The following is an 18,091-nucleotide window of genomic DNA, read 5'->3' as shown; positions in this document are numbered from 1 at the left end:
CATCCGGACCCGTTTCTTTTGTTGCTGCTGCAGATACGGAACCCCACCGGGCCTTCGCGACTGACTGCCGACGTTATCTGCCCGAGGGATTTATCCAACCGGCACCTCCGTCCCGACGTTACCTGAACGCTCATCTGAGGCCCGCTAATCGTTAGCTGTCTTATCGGCTGCTATCTGAACAAAACCCCACTACACGGAACCTACCGACGGAAACGCACGAGGTATCTACAAACAGACCTCCATCCTATGCTGCTACCGATAGCCATATACCCGGCCAGCTGTCTGGATCGCCACGACCCCAACCAACCTCTACTCACTGGACCCTTATTGATCACTCGATTAAGCATGCCTCTCCTTAATGTAAATATGCCTTGTCCATTGCTGTTCTGGTTAGTGTTTATTGGCTTATTTCACTGTAGAGATTCTAGCCCTGCTCTCTATACCATATCCAACCTCTCAGTTCCACCACCCACATATGCGATGACATCACCTGGTTTCAATGATGTTTCTAGAGACAAGATCTCTCTCATCATCACTCAATACCTAGGTTTACCTCCACTGTATTCACATCCTACCATACCTTTGTCTGTACATTATTCCTTTAAACTATTTTATCGCCCCCAGAAACTTCCTTTTACTCTCTGCTCTAGTAGCTCTAGGCGACCAATTCTCATAGCTTTTAGCCGTACCCTTATCGTACTTCTCCTCTGTTCCTCTGGTGATGTAGAGGTGAATCCAGGCCCTGCAGTACCTGGCTCCACTCCTATTCCCCAGGCGCTCTCTTTTGATGACTTCTGTAACCGTAATAGCCTTGGCTTCATGCATGTTAACATTAGAAGCCTCCTCCCTAAGTTTGTTTTGTTCACTGCTTTAGCACACTCTACCAACCCGGATGTTTTAGCCGTGTCTGAATCCTGGCTTAGAAAGACCACCAAAAATTCAGACATTTTTATCCCCAATTACAATATTTTCAGACAAGATAGAACGGCCAAAGGGGGCGGTGTTGCAATCTACTGCAAAGACTGCCTGCAGAGTTCTGTTATACTATCCAGGTCTGTTCCCAAACAATTTGAACTTCTACTTTTAAAAATCCACCTCTCTAAAAACAAGTCTCTCACCGTTGCCGCCTGCTATAGACCACCCTCTGCCCCCAGCTGTGCTCTGGACACTATATGTGAACTGATTGCCCCCCATCTATCTTCAGAGCTCGTGCTGCTAGGCGACCTAAATTTGAACATGCTCAACACCCCAGCCACCCTACAATCTAAGCTTGATGCCCTCAATCTCACACAAATTATCAATGAACCTACCAGGTACCACCCCAATTCCGTAAACACGGGTACCCTCATAGATATCATCCTAACAAACTTGCCCTCCAAATACACCTCTGCTGTTTTCAACCAAGATCTCAGCGATCACTGCCTCATTGCCTGCATCCGTAATGGGTCAGCGGTCAAACGACCTCCACTCATCACTGTCAAACGCTCCCTGAAACACTTCAGCGAGCAGGCCTTCCTAATCGACCTGGCCGGGGTATCCTGGAAGGATATTGATCTCATCCCGTCAGTAGAGGATGCCTGGTCATTTTTTAAAAATGCCTTCCTCACCATCTTGAATAAGCATGCCCCATTCAAGAAATTTAGAATCAGGAACAGATATAGCCCTTGGTTCTCTCCTGACCTGACTGCCCTTAACCAACAGAAAAACATCCTATGGCGTTCTGCATTAGCATCGAACAGCCCCCGTGATATGCAACTTTTCAGGGAAGCCAGAAACCAATATACACAGGCAGTTAGAACAGCCAAGGCTAGCTTTTTCAAGCAGAAATTTGCTTCCTGCAACACAAATTCAAAAAAGTTCTGGGACACCGTAAAGTCCATGGAGAATAAGAACACCTCCTCCCAGCTTCCAACCGCTCTGAAGATAGGAAACACTGTCACCACCGACAAATCCACTATAATTGAGAATTTCAATAAGCATTTTTCTACGGCTGGCCATGCTTTCCACCTGGCTACCCCTACCCCGGACAACAGCACTGCCCTCCCCTCTGCTACTCGCCCAAGCCTTCCCCATTTCGCTTTCTCCCAAATACAGTCAGCTGATGTTCTTAATGAGCTGCAAAATCTGGACCCTTACAAATCAGCCGGGCTAGATAATCTGGACCCTTTCTTTCTAAAACTATCTGCTGAAATTGTTGCCACCCCTATTACTAGCCTCTTCAACCTCTCCTTCGTGTCGTCTGAGATCCCCAAAGATTGGAAAGCAGCTGCGGTTATCCCCCTCTTCAAAGGGGGGGACACCCTTGACCCTAACTGCTACAGACCTATATCTATCCTACCCTGCCTTTCTAAGGTCTTCGAAAGCCAAGTCAACAAACAGATTACCGACCATTTCGAATCACACCACACCTTCTCCGCTATGCAATCTGGTTTCAGAGCTGGTCATGGGTGCACCTCAGCCACGCTCAAGGTCATAAACGATATCGTAACCGCCATCGATAGGAAACAATACTGTGCAGCCGTATTCATTGACCTGGCCAAGGCTTTTGACTCTGTCAATCACCACATCCTCATTGGCAGACTCGACAGCCTTGGTTTCTCTAATGATTGCCTCGCCTGGTTCACCAACTACTTCTCTGATAGAGTTCAGTGTGTCAAATCGGAGGGTCTGTTGTCCGGGCCTCTGGCAGTCTCTATGGGGGTGCCACAGGGTTCAATTCTTGGACCGACTCTCTTCTCTGTTTACATCAATGATGTCGCTCTTGCTGCCGGTGATTCTCTGATCCACCTCTACGCAGACGACACTATTCTGTATACTTCTGGCCCTTCTTTTGACACTGTGTTAACAACCCTCCAGGCGAGCTTCAATGCCATACAACTCTCCTTCCGTGGCCTCCAACTGCTCTTAAATACAAGTAAAACCAAATGCATGCTCTTCAACCGATCGCTGCCTGCTCCTGCCCGCCTGTCCAACATCACTACTTTGGACGGCTCTGACTTAGAATATGTGGACAACTACAAATATCTAGGTGTCTGGTTAGACTGTAAACTCTCCTTCCAGACCCACATCAAACATCTCCAATCCAAAGTCAAATCTAGAATTGGCTTCCTATTCCGCAACAAAGCATCCTTTACTCATGCTGCCAAACATACCCTTGTAAAACTGACCATCCTACCAATCCTCGACTTCGGTGATGTCATTTACAAAATAGCCTCCAAAACCCTACTCAATAAATTGGATGCAGTCTATCACAGTGCCATCCGTTTTGTCACCAAAGCCCCATATACTACCCACCACTGCGACCTGTACACTCTCGTTGGCTGGCCCTCGCTTCATACTCGTCGCCAAACCCACTGGTTCCAGGTCATCTACAAGACCCTGCTAGGTAAAGTCCCCCCTTATCTCAGCTCGCTGGTCACCATAGCAGCACCTACCTGTAGCACGCGCTCCAGCAGGTATATCTCTCTAGTCACCCCCAAAACCAATTCTTCCTTTGGACGCCTCTCCTTCCAGTTCTCTGCTGCCAATGACTGGAACGAACTACAAAAATCTCTGAAACTGGAAACACCTATCTCCCTCACTAGCTTCAAGCACCAGCTGTCAGAGCAGCTCATAGATTACTGCACCTGTACATAACCCATCTACAATTTAGCCCAAACAACTACCTCTTTACCTACTGTATTTATTTATTAATTTATTTTGCTCCTTTGCACCCCATTATTTCTGTCTCTACTTTGCACTTTCTTCCAATGCAAACCAACCATTCCAGTGTTTTTTTTAGTTTTTATTTTACTTGCTGTGTTGTACTCACTTCGCCTCCATGGCCTTTTTATATTTTTATTTATTTATACATATATCTGTTTGCCTTCACCTCCCTTATCTCACCTCACTTGCTCACATTGTATATAGACTTATTTTTTTTCACTGTATTATTGACTATATGTTTGTTTTTACTCCATGTGTAACTATGTGTTGTTGTATGTGTCGAACTGCTTTGCTTTATCTTGGCCAGGTCGCAATTGTAAATGAGAACGTGTTCTCAATTTGCCTACCTGGTTAAATAAAGGTTAAATAAATAAAAAATAAAAAAATAAAAAATGTATTCACGTTTTCAAGTAATACTGACAAATCATGCATTCTGATTCTTGCATAGATTGTAATAGACATTTTTTTTATAGTTTTTTGTTGGTTGATTATGATGAGCTAATGCTAAGCTATTTGCCAGCTATGTGTGGCACCATGTTTGGTGACATTATACAATGCATTCTGTGTTTCACATAAACATCTGTCAGACCAAAGATGTTATAACAAAAGGAGATGAGGGATGTTTCACTCATCTTTCGAGTAAACTTCTGGAAGTGGATGAAGGGAAGTGAATGATCGTAGATGACATACCCCCTTCATCATGCATACTGCAAACAAACCAAACTCATCTTGTCTCTTATCTTTGGTTGATGCGAAAAAAACAAACATGGTGGTGCACACAAACTACCCATCGTTGGATTACTTTCGATTTGAAATATTTTACAAAATTATTTTGATCAATGGTGAGCTCAACCGTGATCTGTTGAATTGTAAATAGCAATTTCGATTAGCGACTTCATATTGTGGTTTCTGGCAGCCGAGAGTTAGCTAAATATGACCGCTTGTGTTAAGTCAATCTTTCCTAAGTTAGTGCTAGGACTAATGTAGGGTTACTGGAAAATAATAAGGGAAATTATATTTAAAAAATGTGTATATATATATACACTACCGGTGTGCAAAGCTGTCATCAAGGCAAAGGGTGGCTATTTGAAGCATCTCAAATATAAAATATATTTTGATTTAACACCTTTTTGGTTACTACATGATTCCATATGTGTTGTTTCATAGTTCTGATGTCTTCACTATTATTCTACAATGTAGAAAATAGTAAAAATAAAGAAAAACCCTTGAATGAGTAGGTGTTCTAAAACTTTTGACTGATAGTGTATGTGTATATATGTACGTGTGTGTGTATGTATGTACAGTATATGTTTGTACATATAATATGTTTATTTTATTTTTGTCCCCCCAAAATATGGGGGATTGGAAATGATGCAGACAATTACATTGATGGAAGCTACAATCTATCAGCAATATTAAAGCTGATCTATCCACTAAAAAAATAAAATGTAGCCTACATTTTCTGGCTTGGATGATTGTGTTATGCTGTTGCTACTTCTGTGAATGTCTGAACATTGCATCAAAAAATAAACTGGTCACATTCAGGACACAACTTTGTAAGGACTGTGTTTGTGCAAAATGTTTCTGAGAAATAACAGTGTGGCCAGCTCAAACACTGACTGTTGCGTCAATCGGAACTGGACGTTCTAAATAAGCATTCTAATCACAGTGGTTTGAGCATATGCTGCAGGGACCACCATAGAATGATCATACCCGTTTGTTGGTATGTGTGAAAAGGTTAAAATTCAAAATCAAATAGATAAATGATCCTTGGTATGACCTTCGTAAAACATTTCCATATGTTAGTTTAGAATGCCAGCGTGTGTACACAGGAGAAAAGCAGGAAGTAAAAGGAGGTGTATCCATCAATTTGTGTTGAGATTTGTTGAATCAACTCAACTGACGCTACAAAAAAAGTTTTCCATCGCATGAGCCATAACAATTAGCATCATTGTAATGAACATTCAACAGAAATTACTGCGAGTGGACCCATGAGTTTACCAGTCAAATTTCCAGGGTTAGAGGGTCCAAGCCTGTTCTATTCATTATATTTCTATGGTTTGCAGGTCCATCTGAACACTGATATTATGACAAAACAACCATTCCTGGACCTGACTCCAAAAACGAGCCACCGATGGACAGTATCAGAAAATATTATCTATTGATTCTGTTTCCTCGTGGCAGAATCTGCACAGGGCTTACTGTTCAATGCTCCATACAGTATATTGAGCATTCTTTTTGTCTAAAATATGTTATATAATAGCTTAAATTGTAACAAACAGATTGTGTCAATTGTTGTTTTATATATCAGTTCATAGATGCGATGCCAAGGTATTGGGACATCAAAAACTTGACTTATACGGTATTGCTGCCAAACCTTTTGACTGAAACTGATAATTTTTTTGATATATACTACTAGCCATTCATCCGTTATTAATTGGTGGCAGACAAAGAAGGAATAAAAGATTTAGTCTAAGTAATTGCATCATCCAATTTTGTGGCAGAGACGCGATTAGTTGGTTATAACTTTGTATTGAGCATACTACTCACTGAACACCCCATACTGTCAGGGTTGTGTGCGGAGAATATCGGAGTCAAGCGCAGGACACAGGTGTAGAGCGAAAACCACAGAGTTTTACTCACAATCAATTGCAAAAATTCCACAAATGGAAATAATCACAAACACAACGTAAAAACCACAACCACTAACGCACAAACAATCACGGACAAAACAGAAATGAAAGCCAGATGGTTAAATAGGGAACATGATGGGGGAATTGGAACCAGGTGTGATTAATACAGACAAAACAAAACGAAACTGAAAAATGGATCGATGGTGACTAGAAAGCCGGTGACGTCGACCGCCGAACACCACCCGAACAAGGAGAAGGGCCGACTTCGGCGGAAGTCGTGACACATACACTGTTATTAGTTGCTTGTGTGACATCATTGTACCGTCCTTGTTTACAGTATCCTTCATAAATATTATACTGTTGTTGTACATTTTTTCCAAGAAAATAGTTTTTTTCCTCTATCAGTACATTGAAGTTTAGCCATACTATTTACTGTAATATTTCATAAATCCAACCCCTTACAGATTGGATTAGTTAAAAAAAAAAAAGTTAATTAAATTAATTTGCAAAAAAGCATGCTGGGAAATATGACAATGAGGCCCTCCCACATATTTTTCACATAGAGAGTAACATAAATAAACTCAATACAGTCGAGTAACAACAACACAACGCAACTGGAAACATTTTATGTGTCCTGTACAGCTGTGCTGAAATGTAGGTAAGGTGACAGACATTCCTAACACTGATCTGAATTAAAAGCATGGAATTAAAATGTCTAATGAATAAATGCACTCTAAACATGACGAAGTGTTTAAAATGTTAACACTTAGGAGACAAAGGTGTTCCAGTGGTTGAAAACTGACTGGAAAAAGTTAACTATCATGTTTAATCTTGTATTCTAAAGGCTTGTGTTTAAAATGAGAACACTTATCGGCAAATCTAAACGCCTAATGTTTAAGTTTTAAACACTGACATTTAGGTTATAAATGTGTCACATCTTTCATGGTTTTACATTGGTTGAGGGTTTAGTGCCTTAATTTTAATATAAGAAAATGTTAGCCCTCCAAACTCGTGCTCATTATAGAGATATTGTAATGAAACAGCAAGGAACAGGTCTCGAACCCTTGACCTTCTAGCCTCGAAGTCCAGCGCGCTATCGACTGTGCCACAAAAGCAAGCTCAATCGTCAGTCGATATCCGTGCTTATAAACGCAGGGTCATTACAATATCTTTACTATACCCTCTTAACTTTGAAAAATGTACAGTGCGATATTACTGGAGAATTAATCAGCGTAATTTTCCCGTAGATAGATGGTTTCAAGATCCTATATTTTTTTAAATCTAAATTCATACTTGCCAGATCATGTACATTTTCTTGGACACAGTGCATTTGGAATGTATTCAGACCCCTTGACTTTTTCCACATTTTGTTACGTTACAGCCATATTCTAAAATGGATTAAAACATTTTTTTCATCATCAATCTACACACAACACCCCATAATGACAAAGCAAAAACTGTTTTTAGATATTTTAGCAAATATTTTTAAAATAAAAAACAGATACGTAAATCAGGTAAGTATTCAGACCCTTTGCTATGAGTCTCGAAATTGAGCTCAGGTGCATCCTGTTTCCATTATTCATCCTTGAGATGTTTCAACAACTTGATTGATGTCCACCTGTGGTAAATTCAATTGATTGGACATGATTTGGAAAGGCACACACCTGTCTACACAAGGTCTCACAGTTGACAGTGTATGTCAGAGCAAAAACAAAGGCATGAGGTTGAAGGAATTGTCCGTAGATCACCAAGCCAGGATTGTGTCGAGGCACAGATCTGGGGAAGGGTACCAAAAAATGTCTGCAGCATTGAAGGTCGCCAAGAACACAGTGGCCTCCATCATTCTTTAAATGGAAGAAATTTGGAACCACCAAGACTCTCGCTAAAGGCCGGCAAACTGAGAAATTTGGTGGAGAAGGGCGTTGGTCAGGGAGCCGATGGTCACAACCATCTCTGCAGCACTCCACCAATCAGGTCTTTATGGTAGAGTGGCCAGACAGAAGCAACTCTTCAGTAAAAGGCATGACAGCCCGCTTGGAGTTTGCCAAAAGGCACCTAAAGGACTCTCAGACAATGAGAAACAAGATTCTCTGGTCTGATGAAACCAAGATTGAACTCTATTGGCATGAATGACAAGCGTCACATCTGGAGGAAACTTTGCACCATCGGTTAGGACATCAACTTTTGTGTATGTCACAAGTAATTTTTCAATAATTGTTTACACACAGATTATTTCACTTACAATTCACAGTATCACAACTCCAGTGGGTCAGAACACTAAGTTGACTGTGCCTTTAAACAGCTTGGAAAATTATGACATGGCTTTAGAAGCTTCTGATAGGCTAATTGACATAATTTGAGTCAATTGGAGGTGTACCTGTGGATGTATTTCAAGGCCTACCTTCAAACTCAGTGCCTCTTTGCTTGAAATCATGGGGAAATGAAAATAAATCACCCAAGACCTCAGAAACAAATTGTAGAACTCCACAAGTCTGGTTCATCCTTGGGAGCAATTTCCAAACCCCTGAAGGTACCACATTCATCTGTACAAACAGTAGTACACAAGTATAAACACCATGGGACCACACAGCAGTCATACTGCTCAGGAAGGAGACGCATTCTGTCTCTTAGAGATGAACGTACTTTGGTGCCAAAACTGCAAATCAATCCCAGAACAACAGCAAAGGACCTTGTGAAGATAATGGGGGAAACCGGTACAAAAGTATCTATATCCACAGTAAAACAAGTCCAAATCGACATTTCCTGAAAGGCCGCTCAGCAAGGAAGAAGCCACTGCTCCAAAGGGATTTTTTACTAGGATTAAATGTCAGGAATTGTGATACACCTTAGTCAAAAACATTTAAACTCAGTTTATGTAAACGTCAGACTTCAACTCTGTGTGTATATGTATATACACTGCTCAAAAAAATAAAGGGAACACTAAAATAACACATCCTAGATCTGAATGAATGAAATATTCTTATTAAATACTTTTTTCTTTACATAGTTGAATGTGCTGACAACAAAATCACACAAAATGCATCAATGGAAATCAAATGTATCAACCCATGGAGGTCTGGATTTGGAGACACTCAAAATTAAAGTGGAAAACCACACTACAGGCTGATCCAACTTTGATGTAATGTCCTTAAAACAAGTCAAAATGAGGCTCAGTACTGTGTGTGGCCTCCACGTGCCTGTATGACCTCCCTACAATGCCTGGGCATGCTCCTGATGAGGTGGCGGATGGTCTCCTGAGGGATCTCCTCCCAGACCTGGACTAAAGCATCCGCCAACTCCTGGACAGTCTGTGGTGCAACGTGGCGTTGGTGGATGGAGCGAGACATAATGTCCCAGATGTGCTCAATTGGATTCAGGTCTGGGGAACGGGCGGGCCAGTCCATAGCATCAATGCCTTCCTCTTGCAGGAACTGCTGACACACTCCAGCCACATGAGGTCTAGCATTGTCTTGCATTAGGAGGAACCCAGGGCCAACCGCACCAGCATATGGTCTCACAAGGGGTCTGAGGATCTCATCTCGGTACCTAATGGCAGTCAGGCTACCTCTGGCGAGCACATGGAGGGCTGTGCGGCCCCCCAAAGAAATGCCACCCCACCCCATGACTGACCCTCCGTCTCATGCTACCACTAGAGTGAAAGCACCGCCAGCATTCAAAAGTGACCAAAACATCAGCCAGGAAGCATAGGAACTGAGAAGTGGTCTGTGGTCACCACCTGCAGAACCACTCCTTTATTGGGGGTGTCTTGCTAATTGCCTATAATTCCCACCTGTTGTCTATTCCATTTGCACAACAGCATGTGAAATTTATTGTCAATCAGTGTTGCTTCCTAAGTGGACAGTTTGATTTCACAGAAGTGTGATTGACTTGGAGTTACATTGTGTTGTTTAAGTGTTCCCTTTATTTTTTTGAGCAGTGTATATTCAAACACTAGCTTACTAGGGACCGTTTCATTATGCAATGTAGCCTACTATCTAAAGCTATATATAGTATTAAGCTGCTATTTAGCTGCATTGTTTTTTTTTATACACATCAAATAGCCGAACAATTCTCCAGAAGCATTCCTTACTGCTTCTCTCTGTTACTGTCTCTTTTTCTCTTTCTTTCTCTTAGAAAAAAGCTTTATGTGTCTGTGCTTGTCTCTCTTTTTTACATATAGGCCATAGTAGCTACTTTGTTGCCTTGCATTTTTGCGTGCAAATATTTTCACCAAGGCCTGTATACCATACCCTCTTAGAAAAAAAGGTGCTATAAAGAACTTAAAAGGTTTCTTCACCTGTCCCCATAGGATAACTCTTTGAATAACTCTTTCTGGTTCCAGGTAGAACCCTTTCCATAGAGGGTTTTACATGGAACCGAAAAGGGTTCTCCTATTGAGACAGCTGAACCCTTTTGGAACCCTTTTTCTGAGAGTGTAGGTTGCAGGCCCGACTGTTTTCTAGATATTGATAGCCACATAGTCCATTGCCTCTACAAAATGTAAATATTGTCTTGAATGATGCATTCCGCCGGTTCAACAGCAGTGTGAACAAAATTGAAACGTATTTTATTGTTTGAGCCCTAAAGAACTGTTGTCCGCGAAAGATGATAATCTGTTTGCATCTATTGGGTGTCCAGTATCCAGACGACCTGTCCCCAGAGCTTCCTATACAGTTAATCTATTTGAGGCCGGAAATTAAGGAGAATGAGAGGCTCAATTAAAGATGTTGCAGAACTGCTTTTTTGAAGTCCCACTCCCGGCCCAGTTTCCCTGATGTTGCTACGCCAATATAGCTGTTTTTAATCATCCCTGTAACTGTCGCTTCTATGGGGAGATCGTTTTCTAAACTAAAACTAGTAAAGAACTACAGTACCTAAGAAGCGTCAGGCTCTCGGTCTGATATGTGCTTTTGAACACCTGAGTAAGCTCACCTGATTGCAGTGGCGCAGTCGTTGCCTTGACCACGACATTTGTTCACCGAGATCCGTTTTCAATCAGTTCAATTGTTTATTTTTCAAATCCTAAGGCACTTTAATTAGTCACATTCTTGCAGCCCAGCAAATAAACACTTAGCTTCCTAGTACATATTGAAAAGGTTAATTAATTACTTTTTGGAGGGATACTGACAAAATAATTTATTTAACAAAATAAACAGACCGATGACAGGCGCATGGGCCTCCATGATTCAGCAGTTACAGTCCGTCAGCCTAAAATCTTGATTCTATGTTTAACCGAGATCTTCTGTGAATAAAGTTGACGCGGAAGGGCAAAACAATTATCGAACGAAGCACTTTGGCTGCTCTACGAGTGGTCTGGATCACTAGTATATGTGGTGTTTATATGTTTAAGAGCCACGTTACTAACGAATGCTCTGGGAAACACCTCAGATACAAAAAAAATGCATCATAAGAAGGTTCTAACGATGTTCTTAACGCTACGAAGGCTCTGGGAAATGTGGCCCTGGTTAAATTTCCAGTATCCCCTTCCTCGTGGAAATTAATGAATTGTTACTTAAACTAACCGAGCGCATTCAATCCTCATTCAATATTTTCTTAACTTTTGACACTATAAAAAAAGATACAAGGAAGTAATACATCCGACTAGTTTGGTTGAGCCTCCACATATATCTTATAAGCTCCGGGTTTTTAAGCCTCCCATATCTCAACCGGTACCAATGTGTCCATCGGCGTAATATTTGTGATCTGGTAGTATGATTGGTAGTATGATTGCCTTTCCGGTATATAGATGTATTTGATACTGTGTTGTAGTCCCTTACCATTACAATTAAATTATTTTAATATTGGTCCAAATAGTTCCAGTTGGTGTAGTCATTATTTGGACCCAATAGTTCCAGTTGGTGTAGTCATTATTTGGTCCGAATAGTTCCAGTTGTTAACTACACGGCAACAAAGTAATTATCTAGCCTTCTGAAAAGACTATGAATATTTGAATTTACCACCAATGCTAAATGTAGTTGGTTGAAATACATGTTCCATGTAGTTCCTATTCCAAAAGTTTTAGGCTACAACTTTATTCTGTGTTGTAATTCAATAAAATAAACTATTGATAGCCAATACATTCACGATTAATGAGTTGCTGCTTACCTTTCTTTTATTGATGCTTTGGAAAACTCGTGTGCCTGCTCTGTCTGTTTCCAAAAATTGAAAGATGAATGCAATGAAAGACGATTAAATTATTATGGCTTTAACATTATTTCCATTATTGTAATTATTAGGTTTATTATCCACTCAGAATAAATATAGGCTACTTACCATGTTCGTTTATTTGACATACACCTGTTGATGAAGTGGATAATAGCCTAAATGCAAACGAATAGCTGGCTGCAGATTGAGTGTTCAGTACAGCATTGGCTAAACGTATGGCTGGTTGCACGTTGAGCGCTGGCACTAGGGCTGCCCCCGAATTTAAAATCTTGGTCGACCAAGAGTCAGCTGTTCTTTTGACGAATCCATTGGTCGAAATTTTAAAACGTGTATTTTTCCATATAGACACATCCTATGTGCTTTAATCAAGTCAACTATTTGCACTGAGCTTGTCTGATGCTTTTAAGCGAACTGTTTGGTGAAATAATTAAGACACACAAATGACTACAGGGAGTCCAACCACAATGTATTTGATTGTGCCACCTGGCTCAGACTTGCTGCAATGTGTTAAAATAAAAAAGATAGCGAGTGACTGTGTGACTAGCACCCATTGTCTGTCTCTCCTCCCTGCTGCAGCGACCACCACACATCAACCGTGTGTATAGCGCTGTCCGTATTGCTGAAGCTGCAACATAATTACAGCAATTTCCGAATGAAAAGTCATGTTACCGAAATTCCAAATTTTTTAGGAAAAGCATTCCCTATTCCCTCAACCCTTGCTTTCTTGACAAGTATACTTTTTTCTCATGTAAGTGACCAATTTATAGCATATCATAATCACATCAATAAATTGGTTATAACAAACTCAGAACACCATTATGACCACAAAATGGATGCAGAGGATGTGACAAATAAACTCGAAACGGGAGCGCAGGTGGTAAAAGGGGAAGTCAGATGTGTGGAATACATTTGACTAGTTGTGGGAAATATTGGAGATCTATGGAGCAAGCGCTGCGTGCACATTAGGCCTATGTGTGCCAAACAGGTGCTGTTAGATTACAATATAATTATTTCTGACCATTTGGAACAATGTAAACAACACTAAATACATTATAAGCTACCAGATAGTCTGTTGCAGCGTTTTTTTGTAAAGCCTTTATGCAGCAGACTCAAACAGTCGCATTCATTCCTGAATGCAATTTCTGAATTTCTGTTTAGGCCTATTTATTGTTAACGCTAATTATTCTACTGTGACATTGTTCATTTATTTTAAAACTAAAATGCTTGATTGCATTTCACATCATGAATGACTCCTATGCTGTGCGATGACATGAACGAATACATTATTGATTGATACAGTAGCCTATATAAGTATTGAAATATAGGCCTAAGTAAGTTACGGTATTAAGACTAAACAGGATGCAATCTTATACCTACAGCTCGATGGTGGTTATACAAGACTGCAATACTAAGCCTACTAATGATAATGACATCACTTATTATTGTAATGATGGTCATAATAATAATAGTAATAATAGCAATAGGAAAGAGATCGAGCGAAAAGGGAGGGTTATTATTATTGTAAATATAATTTTTCAGACAATTTGGAACGGTGTAAATAACACTAAATAAATTATAAATAATACCAGAGAGGCTGGTCTAACGAAAAAAAACAAGTGTAAAGCTACAGCATATCAAAGATTAAAAACAGTCGAATTTGTGAAAGTGTTGCATGAGGCTTGGTGCTCATATATAGGCTATAAAACAAACACTCAAACAGGCAACAGAAGCCAGATCTGTCAACTTTCTGTAGATATATATTGATGATTTATAAAGCCAGGCACATTTAACAGTTAGGCTATTGATTATAGACCCAGTTAAGTAGGGGTTCTCTCTCTCACTTTTCTTAGACAATTAAGGCAAGGGCAGTTTTCTTGTCTCAACACCAATATATACAGTTTAAGTCGGAAGTTTACATACACTTAGGTTGGAGTCATTAAAACTCGTTTTTCAACCACTCAACAAATTTCTTGTTAACAAACTACACTGTAAAAAATAGTGCCTATTTTTACTTTAAAAATTGTAGGTAACTATTTGCATCAGCTTTTTAAGTAAATCAAACAAGGAGGATATTTTAAGTATAATATACTTCTCTTTTAGTGTATTACAAACTCAAATATATGAAGTGCAATCAACTAACTGGATCTCAAAAATTCCTTTCATTCAACTTAATTTTTATCAGGTTCAGAACAGTTATTTTTTTGACCTGCTTAAATCGTTCAAGTCCCAGAACTAATGTTATACGTTTAATATACTTAATAATGTAATCAGTTACAGAAATTTACTCAGTATCATAAATTATATTCTATGTTTTATCAACAAATGATTTTTGCTCCGTTACTTATGGTACTCAGGTTAGTGAAATGTATTTAAATTGCGTTCCTACTACTCAAATATATACTCACAACTATACTTAAAAAGCTGATGCAAATAGTTACCTCAATATACTTGGGATATTTTACAAAAAAGTATTATTTCTATACAAGGGAATATGCAAAAAGAAACAACAGTGTTCAACTTCAAACTTCAACACCTTTATTTTGAATAAAATAAATGTTATCATTTTATAATTTCTTCAAACTTCAATCTCAAATTGCCCCTTAAACCTTACTCCTTAGGCATTCATATTTTGTAATCTGTAAGCATTCTGGGTATAGCTACACTTTGCCTCCTTAGGTAAAGTTACATCCAGATAGCTTGCACCTGACTACAAATCATTTTAGATCTTCACAACTGCATACAGTTTAGGTGATAGTTTGGGATTAGCACTTTGACCTCACATCTTGTACAGTTTGGCAATACTTTTCTGGTGGTCTGTGTGCCCCTAAACAACAAAGCAATGTTTTAACAGAAACGTAAATTAATGATTTATCTTAATAGACTTCACACAAAGCACAATATGAATTTTAGCTCAAATACAACCTCATTTAAACTGTTTAAGATTCATCAAAACATGGGTTTTCAAAACATACATTGCATATATTGTTACAAAATATATGCCAAATTCTCCCTTAAACCTGACTCCATATGCACTAGTGAAACCCATATGGACAAATAATTTGACAGGTATAAGCATTCTGTGAATAACCCCACCTTGCCTCCTTAGGTAAAGTTGCATCCAGATAGCTTGCACCTGACAATTAATCTCAGATATCCACTAATGCATAACGTTTAGGTGATAGTTTGGGAATAGCACCTTGAATTCCAGGAATTGACAATATCTCTTATGACTTCACCTGACAAAGATCATAATGTAAACTGTAGCTCCTATACCACCTAGCAACTAGATTTTTAGCTTACCGAGTAGGGTTTAGACCACAGTTTGTGAGTGGCCCTTTGAGAGTTCTCATAGATATCTTTAGATATCTCTGAAAACAAGTAACTTCATCTTTAGAGCTTGGACCCGTGGAGGTCCTGAGATCATCAAGTTCCAAGAATACTTTTTGGAACACCTCAAAGGCATATTTCAGTTCTTTGGGGTACCTTAGATTTAAGCCATAGATGAGGCCCATAAGCAACGTACATGACTGTGTAACACTGGAAATACCAGCCAGGACCTCTGCTTCTTCGATGCAGATCCCATGCTCTATATTCTGGTGCATATTCTTCACAGTGAACACTTTCATCACATGCTGAATGAGGTCCTCTCAGATCATGGTGTCATCAGAATCCTGAGTGAAAAAATTAAGAAATAACAGATTAGGCTACTAGCTTAACTGGGCAACTTGAGAGGAGAGAGAGGGAAGATACCTAATTTAGAGATAAATAAGGATACAAAAATAAAAACCTTTACCTTGTATTCTGTGATAAGGTCTTCAACCCTCTCACCGAGGTATATGATCAGGACACGGATCACACTGTCTCTTCTTTCCTGGATGGTGTTCCACTGTAATATGATGTTATACAAATAATTGCATTTAATTCTGGCAAATAAATACACAGTATAACCTATATACTATTGTGAAGGTGTTACTGTGCATACCCCGTACAGAACTTCAAGGATTTTCTGCATGTCTGCCTTTACAGCAACTCTTTTTGACTTAAACAAGTTCAATAGTTTTGGTGTAAATTCGGCCAGCTTCTGGATAAAGGTGGACTCAAGAGCAACAGTTGTAATTCTTCTGAACTCTTCCTTAATCTGAGTGAAAGAGAGAGAGAATTCTGAACAGATAAGGACAAAAGATGATCTGAGAGCCAGAATGCTATTGGGAAACCCCTCCCAAAGCATGTGCAGAGTGAGAATGTTCAGATTAATCTTTAATGCATATTTAATTGTAGATTAGAATATTAGGTCAAGACAACACAAAATATTTTAATCAATATACATTTTTTACCTACATTGACTATTTTCATTCAGCTGTATTTTGTACCTGAGAGGGCTCAAACAGGCCTGGCCATCTTTCTTTGAAGTCCTTCACAGGAAGGGCCTGAACGACATCTTGTCTTCGATATGAGAAGGTCTTTGCCATTTTGGCACTCACATTGTTGTGGTTGTCACGTATTTGTACTTCTCCCAGGTGCTCCACTCGCTCCCTCTCCAGGGTCTCATCTGTTTCTCCAGCAGGGTGGGGTGGGAGGTCATTTACCTCCGCCTTCTTTGTTTTTTTTATGTTCTTGGCAACGGGCCTGTCCTCTGGTGATTTTCTCTTGACAGAGTTCACTTCCAGTTCTGGGCAACCAATTCCTCTCAGTTTCGATCCATAATTTCCCATCTTGTAGTTCAGGCTGGTTTACCATCCGTACAGGCCTGAGAAGGACCCAGGCTCTTTAAGACATGGGTACTTTTTTACCAAACTTCTGCAACCTGCCAAATTTTTGGACTTGACGGATAGGCTGTAAACTGGAAGATCCTTTCAGACAGTTTTTCCAGGATGTCTGATTTCACAGACAGATTAATGAGTAGTGTTCCATCCTCCATGTGTGCTTCATTAGCTGCCTCAAGAATGAGCTCTGAGGGCCTCCCGGGTGGCGCAGTGGTCTAGGGCACTGCATCGCAGTGCTAACTGCGCCACCAGAGTCTCTGGGTTCGCGCCCAGGCTCTGTCGCAGCCGGCCGCGACCGGGAGGTCCGTGGGGCGACGCACAATTGGCATAGCGTCGTCCGGGGTAGGGAGGGTTTGGCCGGTAGGGATATCCTTGTCTCATCGCGCTCCAGCGACTCCTGTGGCGGGCCGGGCGCAGTGCGCGCCAACCAAGTGGGCCAGGTACACGGTGTTTCCTCCGACACATTGGTGCGGCTGGCTTCCGGGTTGGAGGCGCGCTGTGTTAAGAAGCAGTACGGCTGGTGGGGTTGTGCTTCGGAGGACGCATGGCTTTCGACCTTCGTCTCTCCCGTGCCCGTAAGGGAGTTGGAGCGATGAGACAAGGTAGTAATTACTAGTGATTGGATACCACGAAAATTGGGGAGAAAATGGGATAAAAAATAAAAATAAAAAAAAATAAAAAAAGAATGAGCTCTGTATCATAAGCAAAGCGAGGAACTTCAAACTCAGATGGCCACGGACTGGAGAGTTGGGAAGAGGTACTTTCTGGAGAGGACAATATCACAGTATCACGTGATCCAAGGGAGCACCTCTCATCCCATGTCTC

The 18,091-nt window shown here is 40.4% G+C and overlaps 1 protein-coding gene across 1 annotated transcript in view; it reads right to left on the bottom strand.

The window, feature by feature from the left end:
- The window catches only part of LOC120027049 (growth factor receptor-bound protein 10-like), a 138,229-nt gene extending 121,014 nt beyond the window's left edge, over positions 1–17,215 (bottom strand). Inside the window, exon 1 of the mRNA XM_038971893.1 lies at positions 16,874–17,215. Coding sequence (XP_038827821.1) covers positions 16,874–17,215 — 342 coding nt within the window. The remainder of the gene's footprint in view (positions 1–16,873) is intronic.
- Positions 17,216–18,091: the final 876 nt, after the last annotated feature.

Source organism: Salvelinus namaycush, chromosome 32 (assembly GCF_016432855.1).
Source record: "Salvelinus namaycush isolate Seneca chromosome 32, SaNama_1.0, whole genome shotgun sequence".
Lineage (NCBI taxonomy): Eukaryota > Metazoa > Chordata > Actinopteri > Salmoniformes > Salmonidae > Salvelinus > Salvelinus namaycush.
Note: the sequence above shows the minus strand (reverse complement) of the source record. Positions and strands in the feature narration are given on the sequence as shown.